We start from the raw sequence: 25,471 nt of genomic DNA, 5'->3' as shown, positions 1-25,471 counted from the left end.
AGTATAAAGCTATCTATAGTGAAAAATACTCGGATACATCTGAAATGTTTTACTGGAACCATAAGTTTTTGATAATTTTGAAGGTTTTTCAACATTACTTTTGGATATTTTATAAATTATCCAACATCAGTTGAAAAATTTAAGCAGTTTTCGTATAGGGGAGATAAGGGCATAACGAGCACCCAGGGCATTATAAGCACTCCTCTTTTCTATAAAAGTTTTGAATTTGAAAAATATTATAATTTTTGAGCACCACGAAATAAGCTATTATGATCTTTAAACAACATGCACTGCAACTGCAACATGATGTAGACATTGTTTTTCTATTTTCACCATCATTAAATTATTGATTTTTCACTTTAATCAATTTTAAAACACATTTTTACATAAATTCGTTGGCATGGGCCGAACAGAGCACTTGTTCCGTAACGTAGGTAACGTTAGGTAAGAATTAGGTTTGTTAGTATCTCCCAACCCTAATAACTACACTAGCGCAAGTATTACTAGCACAGGAGTTTTCCTTAGGACTATTTTACATAGATTGTTTCATTCGAAATACAGCCAGCAAATAGAGTACATCTTTCTTCCTTCAAATAAAGAGTTTTTCGTATAAGAAAATTGTTTCTCCAATAAATAGTTGAAGAAGATCGAATTGTGTTTCCCCCTATATTGACCCGGAAAGCATTCCAATCATCGTGACCCGAAGTGATCAGTTAGTGGAGGTTAACGTCACAGGTGGAAAATTGGACATTGACCCAACATAATTTTGGTGCCGTGACCAGGATTGACCTGTCCCCGTTTTTGGTCTAATGACTACCTGTGAGTTAAGCGCTTAAGACATTCGCCATTTCCAAAAGCTATTGAATTTGAAAGCTATTGAACGAACCTATTGTGTGACCCTGTTGTTAAGCGTTATTGTGTGAACCCATTGTACAACCCTTTTGTGTGACCCGTTGTACAACCCATTATTGTCCTACTACTTTATGCGGCGCTTTAAGTTTGGCATTCCAAGGATTATTTGAAGGAGCTGGCTGAGAGATTTTGAATTCAAGGCATTAATTCGAATTAAAAAAGGTGATTGAATTTCCATCAACGTCCTAGAGTTTTGTGGGTGCTTTTAGATTTGTTCTTTACCCTAAGCTACCGGTTGAGCGACAAACGTGGAATCAGTAAGGTGATCCAGTACAAGTTAACGAACGCACTAAGTCGGTTTCGGTCCCGAATCCTGACATTAGATCCTGCGTATGGACCAATAAGGATTACTGACGAAAGGAGATCACATCCAAACGATTCCGCAAGCTCCCTCAGTTCAAGTTTTATGCTGGCTTTCGCTGAGGTTTCTGTTACCAGCTCGAAGCAGGCGAACCCGAGGATTTATTGATTTACAAGGCATAAATTTGCCTTGGTCAGGTGAGCACCTTTCCAAGTTGTACATTTGTTAGCCCCAGTGCTTCCTGGTTGTTTTTTCAACAGATCTACGACCCGCCTGTCAAATTAACGCTGGTGTCTACTTGTGTATCTGCTGCCAATCTGAGTGAGGCTAGGCCAAAGAGATTCCGCTGAATTATTGAATTTACAAGGCACAACCTTTGCCTTGGTCAGGTGAGCACCTTTCCAAGTTATACATTTGGTAGCCCCAGTGCTTCCTGGTTGTTTTCTCAACAGATCTACGACCTGCCTGTCAAATTAACGCTGGTGTCCGCTTGTGTATCTGCTGGCCAAAGTGATCCCGCCGAATTATTAAATTTACAAGGCACAACCTTTGCCTTGGTCAGGTGAGCACCTTTCCAAGTAATTTACTTGTTAGCGCCAGTGCTTCCTGGTTGTTTTCTCAACAGATTTACCGGTAAACGACCATGGAAGAAAGCATGCATATCCAGCAGCTTCAATTCCGCAGGACGACACTGCTTGCATCCTTGTCGCGGGCAGAACAGTTCATCCACGATTTCAGCGAGGAACGGGACATGCTCGAGGTTAAAATACGACTGGAAAACCTTGATGCAGTATGGGAAGGCCTAGAAGCGGTTCAAACGGAGTTAGAAGCCATCGAAAACGACAACGAGAGCCGGGTGAGAAATCTTGGAATACGGGCTTCCTTTGAGCCAATATTGTTTAAAATTAAAGGGTTTCTGCTTTCTAAAATTCCTGATCCAATCAATTTGAATTGCAATCCTCCTCAAGCCCCCCCATATGCCTCTACCAACAGTTTGAAAAGCCTCAATCTGCCGACCATTTCGTTACCTACCTTCGCCGGGGACTATCAGGATTGGCTCGGTTTTCACGACACATTTGTAGCTATGATCCACGACAACCATGACGTTCCGGACATCCAAAAATTTCATTATTTGAAAGCTGCGGTGAAGGGCGAGGCTAGTCAGGTTATTGAATCCTTCGGACTGAGTGCTATCAATTATCGATTAGCTTGGGAAGCGTTGGTTAAACGATACGCGAATGAGTACTTGCTTAGGAAACGAAACATCCAAGCTTTGTTTGAAAGTCCAAAGATGTTCAATGAATCAGCTTCGGAATTACGCGGAGTAGTAGACGAATTTGAACGACATGTTAAGGTCCTTGGTCAACTCAGAGAGCCTGTTGGTTCATGGAGCTCTTTGTTAGAACACCTCCTTTGTTCACGGTTACACGCTGACACTCTAACAGCTTGGGAGGACCACGCTTCTACTTTGAATGAGCCGACTTACGCAAACTTGATTGACTTCCTGCAACGTAGAACGAGGGTTCTTGAATCCGTAGACGTTAATCGACATCAAACGCACAGCATCTTAGAAACTCCCTACTTTGAATCCAATTTGTCGGTAAACATGACGTCCAATGCTGCAACTGATTTCTACCAATTTAAATGCTACGCGTGTGAACAGCACCACACACTAGTTAAATGTCCACGTTTTGGAATGATGAATCCATCAGAGAGGTTGAACGTTGTCAATTCCAAGCGTTTATGTCTGAATTGTTTCAGATCTGGTCATCTTTCCAGAAGCTGTTCTTCCAAATACAACTGCAGGATATGTAGGCGACGCCACCACACCCTTCTGCATGCCTCTTTCCCTGAACATTCACACCCGAACAACCATTTCACGCATTCACAAGTTTCTAATGTTGCTTCGATCGCTTCCGATTGCTCGGGAGGACAAACCAGCGATACAAATACATTTAAACAGCTAACCTTTTCCCAATGTTCCGTACCCGCCGACACAGCAGATAAAACTATTTTCATGCTAACTGCAATCGTCATAATCATCGATCGCTATGGCAAGTCTCATTATGCCCGAGCCTTACTAGACTCCGCTTCGCAACCAAACATCATCTCCGAACGCTTGGTACAAATTCTGCGACTCAAAAGAAAGAGGAACAACATGGCGATTCATGGCATTGGCGAGCTACCTCAAAACACCAACGGTTCAGTATGCACCCAAATAAGATCGAGGAAAACAAAGGTTGATCTCAATGTGGAATTTCTGATTCTAGAAAAGTTAACTTCCGTCCTTCCATCCCACAATGTAAATGTAAACAACTGGAACCTTCCGAAAGATATCTTTCTTGCAGACCCCCACTTTAACGTAAGCGCTGAAATTGATTTGATTATCGGTTGCGAGCACTTTTTCGCATGCTTTGAGACGGCAGAAAGAATTTACCTCGAACCTAATCTCCCTACTCTTGTCGACAGCATATTCGGTTGGTTGGTCTGCGGTGCTGCCGCTGAAAAGTTTCCTAAATTGTCTGATACTAGCGCACCTAAGTCTATTACCGCTGTTTCTTTGCATACTTTAGAAGAGAGCATGGAGAGGTTCTGGAAAATAGAAGAAGTTACAAATCAATCACCACTTTCCAAAGAAGAGCAGCAGTGTGAGCGTATGTACACTGAAACCTTCACCAGAAATTCCGATGGTCGCTATGTAGTAAGACTTCCTCGGCATGAGAATTTTAATGAATCATTAGGAGATTCTGAAGGGATGGCGCGTCGTCGGTTCATTATGTTGGAGAAAAAGCTGCAACGTGATCCCCAGCTCAATGCGGAATACCATGACTTCATGAGGGAGTATCTCGAACTTGGTCATATGCGCTTAGTATCAGTAACAGAAAAAAGCAATTCGTATGCTTGTTATTTGCCCCATCATCCTGTTTTAAAGGAATCTAGTTCCACTACCAAGTTGCGCGTTGTTTTCGACGCATCAGCAAAAACATCGACTGGGAATTCATTGAATGAGGCCTTATTAGTGGGCCCGGTTGTGCAGGATGACTTGCTTTCCATAGTCATGCGATTCCGTACGTATCCAGTCGCTGTAGTTGCGGACATTGAAAAAATGTACCGCCAGATTTGGTTACACTCAGCCGACACTCCATGCCAACGAATTCTTTGGAGGTTTGACAGTGATGGTCCGTTGCACACGTACGAGCTCCAAACTGTAACATACGGACTTGGGCCTTCCTCCTTCTTAGCTACCAGGACTCTGCAACAGGTCATACAAGATGAAAGTGAGCGTTTTCCTGTTGCCGCAGCTAATGGCAAAATAAACTTCTACATGGACGACTTCATTGGGGGCGCCGAAACAGTGTCGGAAGCAATTAAATTGCGTGAAGAGCTAAGCGAAATGTTGCAAAAAGGAGGTTTCTGCTTGAGAAAATTTGCTTCCAACCGGTTCGAAGTTCTAAAGGATTTAACACAAGATAAAGTTGCCATGCGATCATTCTTAGATTTTGATAAAGAAGAAGCGATAAAAACATTGGGAATCTACTGGGAACCAGAAAAGGATTTATTCGGTTGCAATGTAAGCATACGCGATTCGAAAGGATCCACTACCAAACGTCAAATATTATCAAGTATTTCTCAGCTATACGACCCGCTTGGTTTGATTTCGCCGATCGTGATTCGTGGTAAGATGTTGATGCAACGTTTGTGGCTACAGTCTTGCGGATGGGATGAGCCGATAAATGGAACCGTAGCAGAACTTTGGAGTGGCTTTATCCGTGAATTACCAGGGCTCCGAGAGTTTCGTGTCAGCAGATATGCATTTCTTCCGGAATCAACAGTTCAAATCCATGTATTTTCCGACGCGTCTGAAAGCGCGTATGGCGCCTGCGCATACGCGCGATCTTTGAATAAAAGAGGAGAAATAAAGGTACAGCTATTAGCTTCAAAATCTCGGGTAGCGCCTCTTAAAAAGGTAACTTTACCTAGACTAGAACTATGTGCAGCGAACATAGCCGCTGAGTTACATTTGAAGGTTATTCAAGCTCTACGCATATCAGTTGCAGCTTCCTTCTTCTGGTCTGACTCAACTGTGACCCTTCAATGGATCAAAGCACCGCCTCATTGTTGGAAAACTTTTATAGCCAACCGTGTTTCTAATATCCAAACTTTGACTAAGGGAGCTCAATGGAATCACGTCTCAGGATTGCAAAATCCTGCCGATCATGTCTCGCGGGGTTTGGATGTTGAATCTTTCCTGAAATGTCAATCTTGGAAGTTTGGACCGGAATGGCTCTCTAACCCAGAAGAAATGTGGCCAAAGATGGATCTTGCAGATTATCCTATGGATGGAAAAGAACGACGTAAGACAGTGGTAGCTGTTGTCAAAGTTCAAGCATCTTACAATCCCATGTTCGAGAGGTATGGATCCTACATTCGGCTTCTTCGAGTAACCGCATTGATGATGAGGTTTGCAAACAATTGCCGCCGCAAATATCAAGCAGTTCACACAATTACAATAGAGCTTCTTCCAACCACCGATGACGTGAACCAAGCCGAGACCCGTCTGGTAAAGTTAGCCCAAAGAGACGCCTTTCAATTGGAACTTGCAGCGTTGAAAAAGAGCCTTCCAGTATCAACACGTTCACCGATAAGATTGTTAAGCCCATACCTGGATAACGAAATGATAATTAGAGTGGGGGGGAGATTGCAATTATCTGATCAGCCTTACCTTAGCAAACATCCAGCCCTTTTACCAGCTTCCCATCCTTTCACCCGGCTACTCATCATCCATTTCCATATCAAACTTATTCATGGTGGCGGCAGACTAACCCTAGCTGCCATTCGTGAAAGATTTTGGCCCATAAATGGAAGAAGAACGGTAAGAAGCATCATCCGAATGTGTTACCGTTGCACCCGAGCTAGTCCCGTTCCTGAGAAGCAGCAGATGGGACAACTACCAGCCAGCCGTATTACACCGAGTCGACCGTTCTCCACAGTGGGGGTGGATTATGCAGGGCCAGTTTATCTAAAAGCAATACACAAGCGGGCAGAAGCAACGAAAGCGTACATAAGCGTTTTTATTTGCTTCGTGACAAAGGCTGTGCACCTGGAGTTGGTAGGCGACCTTTCTACGCCGTCGTTTCTATGCGCTCTCCGTCGTTTCATCGGTCGCCGCGGCTTTCCCTCCGACATCTATTCCGATAACGGGAAAAATTTTGTAGGAGGAAACAACGAACTGCAGGCGCTTCATCACTTCATGAAAGAAAACCAAAAGGATATTCACACTTGCTGTGTCAACAAAGGCATCAATTGGCATTGGAGTCCACCAAAAGGGCCACACTTTGGGGGGCTGTGGGAGGCAGCGGTAAAAGTAGCGAAGCGGCATATGTATCGGCAACTTGGTAACATAAAACTATCATTCGAGGACATGTGTACACTTTTGGTTGAGATTGAAGCAGCGATGAATTCTCGACCTATAGTTTCAGTTTCCGAGGATCCGAACGATGTAGCATGCCTCACTCCCGCACACTTTCTGATTGGCACCAATATGCAAACTATTGCCGAACCAGATTACACTGCACTTCCGTCCTGTAAACTAGATCACTACCAAGCAATGCAGAGGACCTTCCAGCAATTTTGGTCCCATTGGCGCTCCGAATATTTGCAGGAATTGCAGAAATGTACAGTCCTTAACAAGCCAAACAAAAACATTCGACCCGGGCGATTGGTGTTGATAGTCGACGAGTTTCAGCATCCGGTTAAGTGGCCGCTCGCGAGAATCCTCAGCATTCATCCGGGAGCAGATTCTCTAACCAGAGTGGTGACGTTGAAGACATCGAAGGGAACAACCAGCCGTCCAATTACTAAAATTTGTTTACTTCCACTGGAGGATGGCGATGAAGCTGAATCAGCAGAATCAAGTGAAAACAGTGAAATGAAAAACAAACAGTGCACTCACTCAGAAACGAAACAACCCAAAATTAAGAACGGCAAGGCATCAAAACAAAGTTCGTCTGACGTTCTTAATTTTGGGTTGCTGTCAACACCCCAAAAACAAAGTTCGCAGCTTGAACTGACTGCCCCAAAATTTTATCGTTCGGAAATTGTTTCGTTTGTTGTCGCCATGCTGTTTATATTTGTTGGAAGTCAATTGTGGTCAATTTTCTTTAAGGAAAATTTGGTGAAAAATCGTAAGTACTTCTTAAAACATAAATTATTAGTCATTTTATAAGTCATGTGTGATAAGCAAAACACTATATTTTTATTTTTAGCACTATCAAATGAAAAAAAAATCATTAACTTGGAGGAATATGGACTGACAAATTAAACGGGGAACCAATGAAAAGGTGAGATGACAGCAAGAAAGATTAACTTATTGAAAATAGATTTTTGACTATAGAGTTAATTTTAAAGTTTACTATTATCGTTTTAAATTATTTCCAAAATTTTATTACATTAATTATTGGAAATTGCCTTCTTTTACACTTCAAGATGTCCTCTGAATATTAATTTTTTTTTGTTTTCTTTTTTTCATTACAGAGCTTGAATTGCGGCACCACGAGTATAATAAATAGCAACCGAATATAACACATCTAATTTAAAATTAATTTAAAAATAAAAAACGTTACCAACACCGCTTTTGTTTTTTTAATTATTATATGTCCATTTTAAATGCTATGATAATAAAATTAATATCGTTTTCTCGTCAAAATGGCTTTCTCGATTTTGGGGTGTGCGAAAGAGCTCGATTCTCAAGTTTGGGAAAACACCTCCAAACTTATTTTCGTCGGGAGCCAGTTTCATCCGATTTTGCGGCATTTCAACTTAGTTTTGGGTTAGGATGGCCTAGAGTGCTGCTAGGATTGACGTTTAGATTTGTTTTGAATTGTATACATTCAAGGTGGCGGCTATGTTCCGTAACGTAGGTAACGTTAGGTAAGAATTAGGTTTGTTAGTATCTCCCAACCCTAATAACTACACTAGCGCAAGTATTACTAGCACAGGAGTTTTCCTTAGGACTATTTTACATAGATTGTTTCATTCGAAATACAGCCAGCAAATAGAGTACATCTTTCTTCCTTCAAATAAAGAGTTTTTCGTATAAGAAAATTGTTTCTCCAATAAATAGTTGAAGAAGATCGAATTGTGTTTCCCCCTATATTGACCCGGAAAGCATTCCAATCATCGTGACCCGAAGTGATCAGTTAGTGGAGGTTAACGTCACAGGTGGAAAATTGGACATTGACCCAACACACTATTAGCTAGGTTCTCTAGCTGATTTTTTTTTAAATATCTCTGTGAAGATATTAAGGAGATTCCTGTTTTTGTGAAAAATTAATGCTACAGGAAGTTATTATGCCCTGGGTACTCGTTATGCCCTTGTCTTAGGCTTGCCAGATACTTTCAGAGAAAACGGGACATTTCAGGAAAAAAAAGCGGGACACAGCCGAAAAAAGCGGGACATTTAAGAAAATCTTAAAAATGCTTAATTGTGTACCAAATTTATACGTTTACCATCAGCCAAAGTTTTTCAAAGAAAGCACACTAAGTTTTTTTTCATCGCAGATTGATTTTGTTATTTTTTCTTAAATGACTTCTATTCTATTTACTTTTTTTGACATCCGTTATTTTCCACGGTTTTCGCAAATTAACACGTTATTTGAGAGAAAATATTTCAAGTCGTACATGACAACGGCGGATTTGATAACGGGTAAAAAACCTTTGTCTTATTTGTAAAACAATAAGTTTGTTTGATAATTTGTTTAAAAAATTGAAAACTCAAGAAAACTTTAATCTTTATAAATGTATTTTGGAAAATGGAGTCGGAAAAAGTGCAGTAAAAAATAAGGCAACTTAATTAATATTCAGGCGAAAAAAATAATCTCTATAATTCTATAATCTATTTTTAATTGGAAGCAACTTAAACAATATTTTCTTCCTACATTGCTCTAAGAACATTTAGTTGAATCAGAATCTTACTGTAATGCTAAGAGCTTTAGAGTTATTCAGTATGTTCCTATAGAAATTATGAAACATGCTGCATATTTTTGAGAAAATGACGTATTTGAAAGATTTTCTGTTCATCACAGAAATCAGATTAGGACTAAAATTTAATTTTTTCCTGTGATATATCAGTCAATTTAGTAAAAGTTTTCCAAGGAAAAAAGAGGGACATTTTAAGGAAAAAGCGGGACAGCGGGACATTCAACAAAAATGCGGGACATGTCCCGCTTTTTCGGGACGGATGGCAACCCTACCTTATCTCACCTACTTAGCTCAACTAAGCTCGGTAATCCGAATATTCGGCTTAACGGTTTTTGGTGGTATTCGGCACTTAATATTCGCCGAATATACATCTCTACTAAAATACAATTTTGATTTCGACTTTATGGAACCAGAACTTCTCAAATGAGCTTAATTTCATTCAAAACTGAATTTTTAGAACAGAACTTATTTCAACAAGTGAGAAGATTTTGAAAAATTTTAACAAAATTCTGAATTTGGGATATGGTTCTGAGGTTTTGACATCAGTTCAGAGTCAAGTTTCTCACTCTTAAATCACCTTACTGAAACATCAAAATGTGTTGAGAATTTTAAAATTTAGATAAGAAAACTTCACTAAATTGTCCCCCGTTCCTATGGCCATGTGTTCCAGTTTCAAAATGAACCATCAAATTCCAATCTGAATCTTTATTCAAAATATTAATTTTTATGGTGATTGAGCATTATTTATTTGCGGGTTCGGGTTCTTATTCCTTAAAATGTACATATTTTTTTACACTTAATTTGAAGCACGAAATACAACTACCCCAAAAATGACTTCTAATTCGGTCACTTTTAAGGTTGCCAATTTTTCTATTTCTTTAATTTTTAATTCGTACCAACAAATAATGTCATAAATATTTTTTTTATTATTAATTTGAGAATTTAGCAACCCTATTTGAAGCATAGCTCTAGTTCAGTCGTACATAGCTTATATTTCCGTTTCCCAGCTAGTTTCACGCTACTGTGTCCATTAGCATGGTTTGTATGGTTTGGATTTGAAGTTTAAACGGTTAAACAGCACCAAAGTTCAATTTAAGAATTAATTTTTTTAAAGGAATTGCTTTAAAAAAACATTTTTGACCACAAACCTATTGGAATTATATAGGAAAAAGCATTTTTTTTAACCTTGTTATTAAATAAATAAAAATTTAAAATTGGAGCATCAACCGATCAGAATTCGCTTGTGTTATCAACACATTTCGAAAGTCGAACAATTCAAATTGTTACCATCTCGAAGCATTTTCCGTTCTAAGATGCAAGAATAAGTAGAGAGATGGTGGATGAATGAACTTGGTAGCTAGTCGGAAGTCAATTTTAATAGCTGACGTTTAGCTGCTTCATGGCAGAAGTGCATCGCTTCTCGATTCAGGAATCTGCTAAAGACTTCACATGTATGGTTATCATACTGAATGCATGTTTGAAAATGTATGATTTTCTTCCTCGTCTGAAATCCCTAGATATTTCTGCGGAAATACAACTCAATGTGATGGGATGAAATTCAGTGACCGTATGATCCAATATTGGTGGATGTTTCCAGGTTGGTTTAGAATTTTTTTAAGCATTATAGAATTTTCCAAGATATCATATTCTCTGAAAACAAGGCAACACTAAATAAAGTTATTGAACAATTTTGTGAAGGGACAATTCTGTACATTTGAACGAATGAGATCCATGTAACAATCAGTCTAACGGTCTACCCACAAAGTTTCTTAGAAGTTAGTCTTCGAGTGCTATCAGTCAAATCAAATCATTACTTAATTGCGGACATCTCAGCATTCAAAATCGTCTCTTTACAAAAAAACGAAGCTCTTGGCGATGCATTCCTACTTCAGACAGTCTGAACCGAACAGAAATAGGTCCAGTCAGTCAATTCGACGACTTTCAAAGCCCGGAGGAAATGCATCGTTCTTCTTCCTTTTTGCCGAAAACAAGTTACAACATGGAGGTTGAATCCATTTCATCCATGGCCTGGGAACCAAATTCTGTTCAGCTGGTTCAACTTTTCTCATTCAGCTCCTATACTAGTTAGTAATATGAATCTATCTAAGTAGTAGATGGATATCGTTTCGATGCAACGATGGCTGGTTTCTGGAAGATCCATTTCCTGTGTTCGACTTGGCTTGTTAGCCTTGAGGTTTTGAGCATTGAGTTTTTGGGGGAAATGTGTTTCATAAAATGTGACATATTTCCTCTCGTAGAAAGTTCACATCCGTTTAAATTCCAAAAAAAAATCTCAAAATTAAAAAAAAATTATTTTAAATTATAAGCGGAACACCTCAAGAGAGAAATTAAATTTCACACAAATCACTTCAGAAGATTAATTTAAACTCCATTAAGCAGGGAACCATTGAGCTGCACTGTGCTCGCATTCAACAGCACGAAACTATTCCGGAATGAAACTAATTTTCAACTTTACCACACTTGCTTGCTGGCTCTCTGGTAGCCGGCAAGCAAAGTTGAGGCAGTCATTCTCCAGAAAGGAAAACTGGGTCGTTACGCAGTCATGAGAAGCCTCAGCAGATTCATTCTGTGGGTTGTGTGTGGGTGTGTGATGGGTAAAAGCTATTTCCGGTTGGCGGCGGCGGTGTCAGTAGTTGGTTGGTTGGCCACAACAGCAAGGCCCAGCGTCAGATAACTTCTGCTGGAGGATGCACCGAACGAAGGCCCAGACTATTGAGTAGTAGCAACAAACGGCTCTCGAAAACTGCAACCGGTAGCAAATTTTTCGAGTGCTTCCCAAACTCTTGACGAAACCTAGCGCTGACCATCATCCAGGAGATTTTGTTTTTTTTTTCCTTTCGAAGAGGTATATTTACAGCTTAGATTGATGACTAAACTCGATTTTACCCGAAAATTTTTGAGTGTTTACTGTTATAGCTGCTCCACTTTATAGATAATCAACCTTGCATATAACCCACAAAATTTTCTTACCACAGATACGGGACAATTCCGAAAAAGACAAAAATGTTAAAAAATGATTTAAATGAAAATAAGAATTCACAACAATTTACAATATTTTCAAATATTCAAATTGCTTTGAAAAATTTCTTTGTATACATATTCATGTGGTGTTTCGCACATCATTTTTGAGTCTTTATTTGAGAGGTTTTCAGCCGCAGGCTGGTTCGCCTCTGTCACTTATGGTTTTAAATTATTAAAGTTTCATAAATTTTCATGAAAATCTATAAATTTTTGTAATTTTTTTTTTAAATTTTCTAAAGTTTTTTGAGGTTGCTGTGAATATTTTACTTTATTTGAAACTCTTTCATGCAAAAAAAAATCACATCAAATCAAACATCCACTACAATTTCAAGAAACTTTTCAAAAAATTGACAAAAATTTATGAAAATTGACAAAGAATCATAGAATTTCATAAAAAATAATTAAATTGACGAAGATTGAAATAATATTCAAATCACAACAATGATATAAAACAAAAATCACAACAACTTTACAGTAGTTTTTCGATTTTATCACGGCCGAAAAGAATTTCACCGTGAATATGGCGAAACCGTGAATTTAGCGAAACTAAAAATTAAAGTGGAAAAAAGTATTTTTATTGTCTTTAATCAATAATTTATAATATTTTCAGTGGTGGAAATGTTTTGTATCAATAAATAATGATCATAACATGTAATTATATCGAAAATTACTAAACATAAAGTATTGATTTCAGTTAAAATTATTCTACCCTAGCTATTATAATATTTTTTTTCTTGAAATAAAAACTTGTAGAATATCAATTTGAAAGCCTACATCTTATCAAAATGATTTATTAAGTTTAACAGTTGTTATCTCTAATGTCGATTTTGAAAAAGAGTTAATAGAAAAATGCATCAACAAAAAACCGCCGACCCTGGCCTAGAGGATAGCGTTCAAGTCTTCTAAGCCTGAGGTCATGAGATCGAGTCTCGGTCACGGCATACATAGTACTCTTTTTGTGGGTTGGTGGTGTTAGCATTAGTGAGATGCTAGCCATTATATCCTTGAAAGATATACGCTTTAGCTTAACCCACTCGAGACGGATTGCACACCGTGTGTGCAATGACTTTCCGAGGCTATAAGACCGATTGCACACCGTGTGTGCAATGGAAGCTGTTTTAACTTTTTCATGATTTTGATGAAACTAGTGGACCAATTTCAATGGTTCTTGAACCAATAGAATCTGTAAAGCATAGGTTTACATAATTTGACAATGGTTTCACTGCGAATGAAAATGTTTTCAAAATATCTGAATCTGGGATGAAAATGACATAAAATTAGGCAGCGCAGACAGATTTTCGTTTCGTACAGACTATTGTCGATACAGGCAATAGGGCATTTGCAGGCTATTTGTGCTGTTGTTGTGGAAGTTTTCGTTGTTGATTGTTTAGGTTATAGTGTGGAGAGAATAACTGAAATTGATATGCATCTAGGACCTGGTGTATAGCGTTTGTGTGAATTCCGTATAGGAAAGTCTTATTTTTAAATTTTCAAGATTTAGAGTGTACTATTGGGTTCTTTAGCCCTTGGCGGGGAGTAGATTCTACTTTCACAAAGGTGTTCTTGAAATCTCTATCTTATAGTTAAAAATATTATTTACGGTAGCTATCGAATGATTAAATAAAATTTAAATTATTGATTACTTTTTACAATTTATTTAAAAAAAACCAAATGGAATAAACTTTAGCTCTGTAAGTGTTTGCTTACAATATCATCATCATTGAATTTCATTTTTTTTTATCATGAAATGTATCCAAACATTCAATTAATGAATTTCTAGGAAATTCTAGTTTTATGTTGTATTCCATTTTTTTAAATTTGAACGCGCTCCGTTCGATGTGCCTTCATGAAATGTTGGACAAATCACCCTTTTTCCAAGGTGCTATTCAGAAAAATGTACGGAAGATTATGTGATGAACACTAAATTTTTCATTGCATATTTTTTATGAAATATAGTTCTAAATTATTACAAGACTAAGTTAACCAGAGTTTAATAGTTAGACTACTTAAATAGTTCTCGGATAGAATAGTTAGACTACTTAAATAGTTCTCGGATAGAAAAATCCACAGGAGAAAAAAATTGGGTAGAAACCGACAAAGTTGAAACCATCGTCATAAATCACAAGAGTTAACACATTTTTATTGGAAAAAGTTTTAAAAACACTTATTGTTGGTTCAAACCACATCACATAATATTTTTGCATTATATTTTTTTCTTTTATAACCAAGCAAAAATTGAAACGAAGGTTGATCATGTTTTAAATGGTGTATTTTCATTTTTCTGCCCATTGCACACCGTGTGTGCAATGCGGCTCCTCGAAATAATTTTATTTCGAGAAGCGGACTGCACACACGGTGTGCAATGGACATTTTTCGTAAATTTACAATTAAATTTTGAAAATTTCATTGTATTCATTTTTTTCAGATAAAAATTGATCGAATCAAAGAATAAAAATTTTTGGCTCCTGGGGGACGCGTTCGAAAAAAGTCGCCGTCTCGAATGGGTTAAGTAGAATTTAGATCTCTTCAAAGAAACATGAAGTTTCACTGAGATCCTATACGTGTGTGTTCGTTTTACAAATTTCTTCTGTAAATTTCAAATTCCAATATTTGAATCTTCACACCATTGATTAACTAGAAAGTTTATCTTTTTGAAAAATATTTTGAAATTTGCTTAACTTTTACTTTTGAAGTGTGTTTCTCGAAATTGTTTTATGGGCACAGATTATCCTTTTTTTTCATATGTAGAATAACAGAAATCTTTGTCCATTTTACACATTTTAAGGCAAAGCCAGCACAATTTCATTTTGGTCTTCTAAAATTATCTATTCAAACAATACTAAAGGCTGTCCAATCAGGATTGCGCACGCCACCCTTTCAAAAAAACAAATTGAATAATGAAATCAGAGACACATATCTTTTTTCAAAAACGCTTATATTATCCCACATCTTTAAATGATTCGCATAACCAAAAATGTTGGCTTTTTTAGAACGGCTAACCAAGCAAAAATAACAACACCAGCATTAGCGTGACGTTAAAATACTGATGTCGATTACTACAAGTGTTTCTAAAATCCAAATGCCGATTTTTACACTATACAGCTAAAGTAAGCAGCTCAATAGCATTTTCATATTATTCAATATCTGTATACCATAACAAAAACCATAAAAAATATCATGAATTAAGACGATCTACGCTTTTGAAAGAAAATTAAGGTCCTGGAAATGGTTTCGAAAAATTGGACAGTGATAAAATCGAAAAACTACTGTTATTAAGAATTTGACACAAGTTCCAAATAATTTATAAACATTTATAAAATAAAAGACTGCATAAAATTACTTTAACTATTTTTCTAAAGATTACAAAAATTTAAAAAAAAATTACAAATTTTTGCAAAAATAATCAAAATTTGGAAATAAACATGAAAATTAAAAAAATCACGAAAATAACAAACTTTGATAAAAATTTACAAAAACTTAGACAAGAAGTAAGCGTTGGAGCGGTCCGAAATGCAATTCAGAAATATGGAGAGGAAAGCAGCTTTGTGGACAAAAAAATCAGGGCGGGAGCCGGGAACAGTGGACAAAATTTTGGACCGGAAAGTCATGGACGCTAACTCTAGTTGCAAGACTACCTCTGTTCGGGATTAAGCCAAAAAGTGGGATCCCCTCCCCTCAAAATAATTTACAAACATTTTTAAAATAAATAACTGCATAGGTTTACCTTCTTTATATTTCAAGTTTACAAAAATTATCAAAACAATTACCTAATTTTGCCAAAATACTCATAACTTTGTAATACACCAAAAAATTTGAAAAAAATCACGAAAATGAACAAACTTTGACAAAATTTACGATAGTATCGAAAATCCGAAAAAAAATATTATATTTGAAAATTTGTTTGAAACCAAACCTCACTCGATTTTGGCACGGTTCGATTATTATGAACCTTATATTTACATTACCTAATTTATTCAGCTTTTACAGGATAAATATAAATATAACTTAATTAAGCTAAAAAAAACGAAAAAAAATCGTGCCATTTAGACACGATTCGTTTTCAGCGACGCAAATTTCAAATTTATTTAAACGAACATTAATTAACAGAAATATCTGAATATTTACAAAAAAATTATAAAACGTTCAAAATATTTGAAAGTTTACCTAAATACACACATTTTTCAAAGTTTAAACATTTTCAAAAAATTAAAAAAATCATCAAATAATGCTGAGTCAAAGCAATCGGTACACGGAAAGAAACGTATAGTATTTCCAACAATAATCCACTTATATTCAATCATATTTCTGATTAATTCTGATTAATATTATAAATATTAAGCTTTCAACTATACGTACTATAGTTGCGCTTTACCGGAATTGGAGAGGAAATCTGGCGAATTGAAAACATTAAGCACTTTTTATAGTTGAATGCGTAGAATCAATCATACAAATGTTATTCAATTTATCATATTTACAGTTGAATCAATTAAACAATTATAGTTGAATCTATTTTATTTTTAGTTTATTGCAGGAGGTAAATTAGCAGTTTGTAGTTCAATCTATTATATTTATAGTTGAATGCCTGAATTCAATTATACGATAGTAGTTGAATCTATCATATTTATAGTTGAATCAATCATATCATTACGGTTGAATTGATAATATTTATAGTTCATTGCATAAAGTCAATCAGCAGTATATAATTCAATCTATTATATTTAAAGTTGAATGCGAAAAAATCAACTACACTTTGACGATTGATACGAATAGTTGAAATAATTGGAACAACTATCGTCCTTTTTCTCCGTGTATACCGTGGTTGAATTAAAAGGAATCTTTCGATTGCTTTGATTCAGTACAATTTTTAAACCAATTAGGCTGATAGAGTTTGAAAAATAAAAAATTTCAAACGTTTTCAAACATTTAAAAAGATATAAAAAATTTACAAAAATAACTAATTGAATTGAAAATCATTTTCAAATAATACTTTTATTTACGAAACATTAAAAAAGTGACTCACGTTTTCTGAAACGGTAGATGCAGAGATCTCAACGACCTACCCATAAACGCGGGGAGGTTTAAGAGAGGTAAAGTTGGGGAAGGCAAACCCTGGGAGATGCTGGTCAGCATTACCGGCGATAAATTTGCCCTACACCTCATATGCTCCTAAAGTTTCCTACTGAAGCTCCTAGCTCTAGTCATGCTTTTTTACAAAAATCCTGAATCATTTAAAATGGTTTTGTGCAATTTAGTCACATAGGAGTTTTTAAACAAATATAAAAAAAATAACGATCTTCAAAAACTGTTATAAAACTTTGAAAAAAAAAACGAGAATGTATGTATGTATAAAAGTCTATTACAAAATTCTTATTATTTTCCCTTATGTTCATACCTATAACTTTTCAAAAAAAGCATTTTACATAATTTTATTATTTTTTTAAAATTTATTCGAAAAAAAAACATTAACGTAAATGTTCTTCAGCATAGTTTTATTGGGAGTTTTTGAGCTAATATTGATTTTCAATAGTACTAGCTAACAATATGAAAATTTATAGTATGATAATATAACTAGCCTCAATAAATAATTTTCATGCTTCATTAGTTTCAAATTTCTATTTTTACATTTTCAACATATAGTTCAGAAAAAATTTAAATTCAATCAACCATTTAGTTTCAAAGAATCTTCAGAAAGTTTTGATTTAGAAAGCATGAACTAACAGTCGATCAGCTCAGAGACGTTGTGATCGAAACTGAATCAAACATAAATTTTAAATTAATGCTAGTCAAATCAGCTTACTATATGTGAAAATTCGACAAAATATTAAAAATTGTGAATAAGACAGGGCTGAACTTCAATCGTTTGAAAGATATTGAATATATTGGAAGCCTGAATATTTGATACACAAAATCAATTCAAAAGAATCAGTTAGGTTTGTAAATGAAAAAAGAAAGAAAATGGGATGAATGAAAATAAAACATAATTTTCACTTCTAAAACAAGAAATTGCAAATGGGATGCATTACGTTAAACCCATCTCAGTTGAGAAAAAAAAGAAAGAGTAGGGGAGAATGAGGATACTTGATCCCTGGGGATACTTGATTCCTTAGCTATATCTCGAAACTGGAATGTCTTACAAAGATCAAATGTTCTAGAAAAATGTGCCAAAATGAGCAAAATAACAATGCTTGTAGTTTAAAATTATTTAACAAAATAATTGTTTGAGTAATTGAACTTTGTTTGAAAAATTTCACAAAATGTAACTTGAAGATCTTTTTTCATCACTTTAAAATGTTCCTTACATGGGAAAATTATGAAAAAAAATATTTGTTCCAATGTATCAATCGTTCGAGCGTAAAATGAACTTCATAATGCCATATTTTCGAAGCAATGGAAAACTTTCAACTTTTCTAGTTTCAAATTTTCTAAAATGTTGATTATGGGTACAATTGATCCCCTAGAGTTGGGTACAATTGATCCCTCTTCCAAACGGCATATTCTTCTTCTGAATTGATCGTTATAATTGCTGATTACGTAATTACTAATATTTATCCAAAAACTAATATTTATCAAACAATTGTCTGAAGAAAAGAGCAAAAATGATTAATTTTCTCTTAATTATAAAAAATAGCGCCTTTAAGTATGCTATGTTATAAGCGTTGAGACAAAGTTATAGAATTTTCTTCTTATGTCTGCTATAAATTGTGTAATGAGAACAAACATGACCAAAATAGTCAATTAACATTATATCTTCAGGTTTTGTTTGATTTTTATACAAGGATTAGGGCTTCCTGAATAAAAGATCAAGTCTCTTTCAATAGGGGATCAAGTCTCCCCTAACTTCAGAAAAATCGCAATTTTTTTACTCCCACGAAAACGCTTCTAGTTCATCAACGGGTTCAAGTATCGTTCTAATTTTTGGAGCATAGAAACTACAAGCTGTCAGAAAATGTCAAAGTCGGCGAGTTGCTAAATTTTTCCAAAAAGATATGGTGAAAATAAGAAAAGGGGATCAAGTATCCCCACTCTCCCCTACTTATCCTCATATAAAACAACTGCTTCTCAAAAATCTTCTTCCATCTTCCTGAGTCGCTTATCCTGTGCGTAAAACTGGACATCACGGGAGACTTCTTTTAATCCATCGCGAATCCATTTCTTGGAAGATTGCCATCGCTGCTCGATTGGTAAGTGTTAAAAAAAACCCTGGTAAAACTGGATGTGTTGCAATTCGAAACCATTTTCAATTCAATCAATTCAATTCAATTTTGCAAAATGAAAAATTTATACAAATTTTAAATAAATAAATTTTACAATTTATTACAATAACCTTCAATTATTGACAAAAGAAAACATTTTTTTTTAAATACAAAAAATACAAAAAATTATAGTTTTTTAACAATTAAAGAAAAAAAAATTAAATTATATAAATAAATAAGCGAAGATCTCAGAAAACAAAATAGATTTTTCTCAATAATTTTAGAAAAATTTAAACGAAACGTATTGCTACAATAATTTTCCTAAACTCGAAAATTTCCAATTTTCGAAAAATAGCATGAAACTAATAAAATAAAAGAAATAATAACCACTAATATAAAAACAAAAAAATTATAAAAAGTTTCAAAAATATAAAAAAAAAAACAAAAAAATATATTATAAAAATCCACAAAAATACCTATTAAAAAATACTGTTAAGTAAATCATTTCATCTTCTGAGTCGCCTGAGTACGAAATTCTCAAATGGATTTTTTTTGCATTCAAATTATGAGTTTATACGAGAGCTGTCAAAGTAAATCCAGTTGCATATTAAAAGACAGCGTCACCGAATTTGTTGGAATTCCGATAAGGCAACGTCTCCGAGAAAGTTGATTCTGGATTTGAAATCTTCAATTTTCACTAAACTAAGTGCTGTTTCACAATGCGCCAAAAATTGAAAAAAGATTATTGATTTCTGCCGATTTCTAAAAGTTTACATGTGAATTCTCAGAAAAGCTGCCAGAAAATGATTAGGAGAGTTTGAGGTATTTTGGGCCTGTTTTTTTTTGTTACTTGAGTTTTGAATAGTTATATACAGGATAAAAAAATTTCTACGTTCATTAAATATCATTTGGATATTTTATTTAATTTTTAAACGAACTTAATTCACCGAGTACTGTCTGTTTGAAAATAAGTATCTTTTAGATTTTGAAAAACTTTGGGGTATTGTTGGTCACCATTCAAAAAATGACTCAATAAAGTGCTAAGTTTATGAGTTTTCTCAATATAGTAATTTAAAAATCCGTTTGCTGATATCGAAGCAATTTTAGGAGAAGAATTGAAAAATAGAGTTGTGTATTATAAAAACCTCAAAGCGTTCAAAATATCTGGTTTTCGAACCACAAAAGTCACCAGACGGAACCGAAAAATACGAAATATTGATTTTAATGTTAAATCACTTGAAAATGCTCAAAATTTGACACTAAATTTTATAAAAAACCTAAACGGCCGGTTTTCTAAAATCGAAAACAACCAAAAAGTCAGTTTATGACCTTAAATTGTTTTTCAAGATAACACCAGATCTCGATGTTTCATGCGTTTCTTAGTCATTTGCCACTAAAATCGAAATTTCAATTTTCTTCTGGTGATTTTTCTTTTAGTGATTTTTTTAGAATTCGTCGGTTCTTGACAAAAAAAAAGTTTCTGAGATAACATCAGATATCGACGAGTTAAGCATTTGGCATCAAAATTATAATTTCGATTTTTCCGATTTCCTTTGGTGATTTTTTGAGGATCAAATATCCAAAACTTGGAGTGCTCTGAGGCACCCCTAAATCAAGTTCGATTGAGCTGACCTGATTTTTGGGCCAATCTAAAATGTAGAAAAATATCCACAAATAATAGATAAAAATAAATAATAAAAATAATAATAAAAAAATGTACTTTTCTTAGTTGAGGTAACGTAGAATTTTCAAAATTTTCTACTCCATGGGAGTGTTTACCAAATAAAAAAGACCCAAGGTTGAAAAACAAATTGTTCCTCCAAATTCAAACAGGTGTAATTTGCAATTCCCTGAGATACCATGCAGTATATGTAACATTCATTGAGATAACATTGAGAACAAAATATTGCCGTAAAATTAAGCTTGGACGGAATTATGTTATGGGCTTTTTTTTTTTAATTTTGAGAAATTTAACTTATGTTTTAAAGATAATCGGATCTTCGTCCTTCTTAAAAGTAAAATCTCGTTTGACATTTTAATAACTTTTATGATAAAAATTTTGAATTGTATTCAAGTTTCTTATAGGACTGATTAGTTATCAATTATATAAGAGACTTATTTGCAAATGCCCACCCTTCTCTTTCTCAAATGAACGTTTATTCACCAAATATTTACTCTCCCTTTTACAAACTGAATTTAGAAAAATTTGGGAAATTTCTGCACGAAACTGAATTACAAACTCTCTGGAATACATTTGAAAAAAAAAATTCAAAAGATGGAAAGATCGGATCGAAAATTAAATTGGTTTATTTACTTTTCCGAGGTTAATGCATCGATCCAAAAAATCGGAAACTCGAGTTCAAAAGATCGCTCCAAGATCGATGCCCTTACTTATTTATTCAGAGCCCCGTAATTGTTTGAATCAGTTCTAGAACGCTTGGCTCTTCGAAAATAACATAAAATTTAAATACCGTAAATCTTCGCAGGAATTCAAATTATTTTTTGGGTCAACTTCGAGCAAATGATGGAAAATAAGCTTTTCCTGTGAGCTTTTCCCAACTCATAACTAAGACATCGATCAAACCAAAGGCATGTGTTTGTTTGTCAGAATTAATAGGTATTTATTGATTCCACGGGGTTTATTCTTTTTTCTTTCTTAGGCAGGTACAATAGAAATGTGAGGATTTCGTTGAAAGCCACAGATTTAATCAAGCAAATCTACCGCCCAAACAACTGCTGAACAAACAAAGGAGAGATTATATACTTCCGGCGAATCGGAACGGACGCCTTTCATTCCTAGTCTCAGGCTCAGTCTCAATCCAGTCGCAAGTCATCGATAGTTATTGGTCCGGCAGAAAAGACTTAATGGTACTAAAATTAATCACCATCTGTCGAAAACTTCCAGCAGCTGATGCTGGTATCGTGTTTAGTCTTCGACCCACTCACTCACTAAATCGCTTGCTTGCCAATGCTGGCCGAACCCTATAGTGAAGAAAACACAATAGAAGGATTTTCCACGTGTGTCCCTGCTGCTTTTCCTCCCATTCATTCGGTGGAGCATTATCGGGTGAAATTGTTGAATGGACGACCGACGACGCATCCGGCTGATTGTGTCCGATGGTGGTGGTCAATAACATCCTTCCTTTGGCTCACAGCTTGGTGGCGGAAACAATTCAACGAAGATTGACCCGAACGGAAACCATTCAGCTGGATCCAATCCATTCTGGCAGATGCCATCCCTGGCTGGCTGGCTGGCTGGTGATTGTCGCTGATGTTTTTCTCTCTGTTTAATGGCACCCTAGAAGGATGGACTCTGCTGGCTGACTTGAGGAGATCGGGGGTAGCATCATAAATCACAATTTGTTTGCAAGCGCGAAAGCGAACTCATCAATCTTTGCTGCTGCTGGAGCCAAAAGCTTATTTGTGTTTGTCCGATTGTTGGTCAAGCTTTTCCGAGATTTTTCCGAGGGTTAAGAATGATATGATACAAGTCAAGGGTGAAATTAGAAATTTTTGAGAGATTCAAAAGGATTATGTGACGTACGAATCTAATCCTTTTCTTTTGTAATGATTTTTGAATATTTGAAATAAATTAGAAATAAAATATAATCGTAACTATTAAATCTATTTTTGTCTTATATTCGGAGCTGTGCTGTCCGATGCTGTGCTCGTTTTTTACTAGTTAGCCAACAAACCAGTGCCGAATTTAGTCTAATTCAATATTCAGAATATTCAGGAACAAAAAAACATTCAAATATGTAGGGGAGAATGAGGATACTTGATCTCTGGGGATACTTGATTCCTTACCTATATATCGAAACTGGAATGACTTACAAGGATCACATGTTCTAGAAAAATGTGCCAAATGTGCCAAATTTCAACAAAATAATTTTTGAGTTGTTAGACTTTGTTTGAAAAATTTCACAAAATGCGACTTGAAGACCTTTTTTATAACTTTGAAATACTTCTTACATGAAGAAATTAAAACAAAAATAAATCTATATTCCAATACATAAATCGTCATAGTGCAATATGAACTTTATAAGATCATCTTTACAAAACAGTGGTAAACTCTTAACATTTTTCAGATAAAGTTTTCTAAAATGTTCATTATGGGTTCAATTGATCCCTAGAGTTCAAAAGGGTATTTTTTTCTCTTCTAAATAGATCGCGATCATTGCTGATTACAAGATTACGATTATTTATCCAATAACTGATATTTATACAATAATTGTCTGGCAAAAAGGGCTAAGAATGTTGATTTTCTCTTAACCCTCCAAAGCTGTTCGGGTCAATATGACCCGAAGCGCACATTTCAAACCTCTTTATTTTTTTGTTTCGATTATAGTCGTTTTACCATCTTTATGGCATTCGCGACTTTATCAACGTTGCAGTTGGCAGATCGTTATTGAAAAACTTATCCGGTACAACTGTGTTCGATGTTTACTCTCGGGCTCGAACTCACGGATATCGGCTTAGGAGACAACAGACTTGCCAACTGAGCTATATCACAAGCTCCTCAAACCTCTTTATCATCATTCCAATATATTGAAAAACTGGAAATTTTGACAGACCAAGTATGTTCTATGAAAATAATGATCAAATAAACGACAAAAAAAATAAAATTTGAGTTTTGAAAATCGGTTTATTGTAGGCTTGCCAGATGGTTTTCAAAAAAGCGGAACATTTTAGAAATTTGTTTGGAAAAATCATGAAATGTTTGTATGTGCACATATGTAGATATGTTTATTTTCTACTCTTAAAGTGCGGTGCTTTTTAACTTAATTAACTAATTGGTAATAGAGCATAGTTCAGGCGTAAACATTGAACAAAGTTGAAGCTTTCTATGCCCTTCCGATGTTAAAAAAGTGCGAATGACACAAATACGTTAAAACAACGTTGAATGAAATAAAAATAAAACAAATGATGAAAATATTATAAGCTTTTAAAGAGGTTTTTTTTTTAAATTTTAATACTTTTTTTTGGTTCTTACCATACTTGCCATTGAATGTCATGATAAAACAAATGCTTGGATAAAGCTCTCATTAGGCAATTAAGCTTACATTTTAAATAAATAAATAAATTTTGTTTTTATACATATTTAATTCATGGGTGCAATGTAGGTATTCACTGATTTTTTATGGAATGTTCTAAGGTTTGAAATTTTTGGTTTGTGAATAGAGTTTCATTATATTTATTGAACAGCAGTTTTTTTTACCGTAAAAGACATATAAGCTTCGTTTCAAGATTGAGAAGATTTTAAAATTATAAAAATCAATTAAATCATTCTCCAGAATTCATTTTAGTGTGAAATCAGTGTGTAATTATTTAGTAGTCTACCACTAGCATTTTTCAAAATGAGATATTTTTGGTAATATGTTTTTAAATACTGAAAAGCTATAAGCTTCGCCATGCAGCAAAATGTTATGTATGCAACAAGGTGCAAAAAGTGGATTTTTTCAGCACAAGTCGTAAATTTATCCAACGAGAGTTGTCGAATCGGATAATTACGTCGAGTGCTAAAAACTCGAGTTTTACCACGAGTTCCATACACAATTTTATGGTTATTCGAAAATTTCTCTTAAAAATTCATTTATTAACCAACAAGAAGCGCATCTTAACAAATAACAACATGTGGTCGACCATATCAGCAACTGAAATTTTTTTGATCAAATGGGTGTACTTTTCGATACTGAATTCAGTGCTGAAATGTAGCACTTTTGGATTTTGTTTTCAGTCTCCAAATGTTCACATTTCTACACTGAATGGCATAAACGTTATTTTGAATAAAGAAAATGCTTTTTAACATTGATTTACATCTGATTTCCACTAGTTTCAAACTCAAATGGAGCTTGAAAAAGAAAAAAATGCATAATAAATGACATATTTTTAACTAAAAACCAGCTCAACTTACAACTTCCAATGCAATGTCTTGTTTGATAGGTTGAAATCTGACATTGATAGAAAATTCAAAGAAAAATTTGAAAAGATTCCAAAGAAATAAAGGATAAAAAAGTAAGCATATTATTTGTGTGATGTGCAG

General features: G+C 34.9%; 2 protein-coding genes across 9 annotated transcripts in view; one reads left to right on the top strand and one right to left on the bottom strand.

Moving 5' to 3' along the window:
• Window positions 1-25,471, bottom strand: part of LOC129755635 (EGFR adapter protein-like) — a 230,159-nt gene that overhangs the window by 22,404 nt on the left and 182,284 nt on the right. The gene's annotated exons all lie outside the window — the stretch shown is intronic.
• LOC129752147 (uncharacterized) lies at window positions 1,857-22,700 on the top strand. The gene is made up of 2 exons (XM_055747940.1): window positions 1,857-7,202; window positions 22,584-22,700. Exons 1-2 carry the CDS (start codon window positions 1,857-1,859, stop codon window positions 22,698-22,700), a joined length of 5,463 nt encoding a protein of 1,820 aa, XP_055603915.1.

This window comes from Uranotaenia lowii, chromosome 3, assembly GCF_029784155.1.
Source record: "Uranotaenia lowii strain MFRU-FL chromosome 3, ASM2978415v1, whole genome shotgun sequence".
NCBI lineage: Eukaryota > Metazoa > Arthropoda > Insecta > Diptera > Culicidae > Uranotaenia > Uranotaenia lowii.
Note: the sequence above shows the minus strand (reverse complement) of the source record. Positions and strands in the feature narration are given on the sequence as shown.

Bases quoted from the DNA above. Each gene is read 5' to 3' on its own strand.
- LOC129752147 (XM_055747940.1), top strand. From the start codon at position 1,857: ATGGAAGAAAGCATGCATATCCAGCAGCTTCAATTCCGCAGGACGACA. The intron at 7,203-22,583 runs GCATCAAAACAA...TTTGGCTCACAG, and splicing joins CCAAAATTAAGAACGGCAAG to CTTGGTGGCGGAAACAATTC.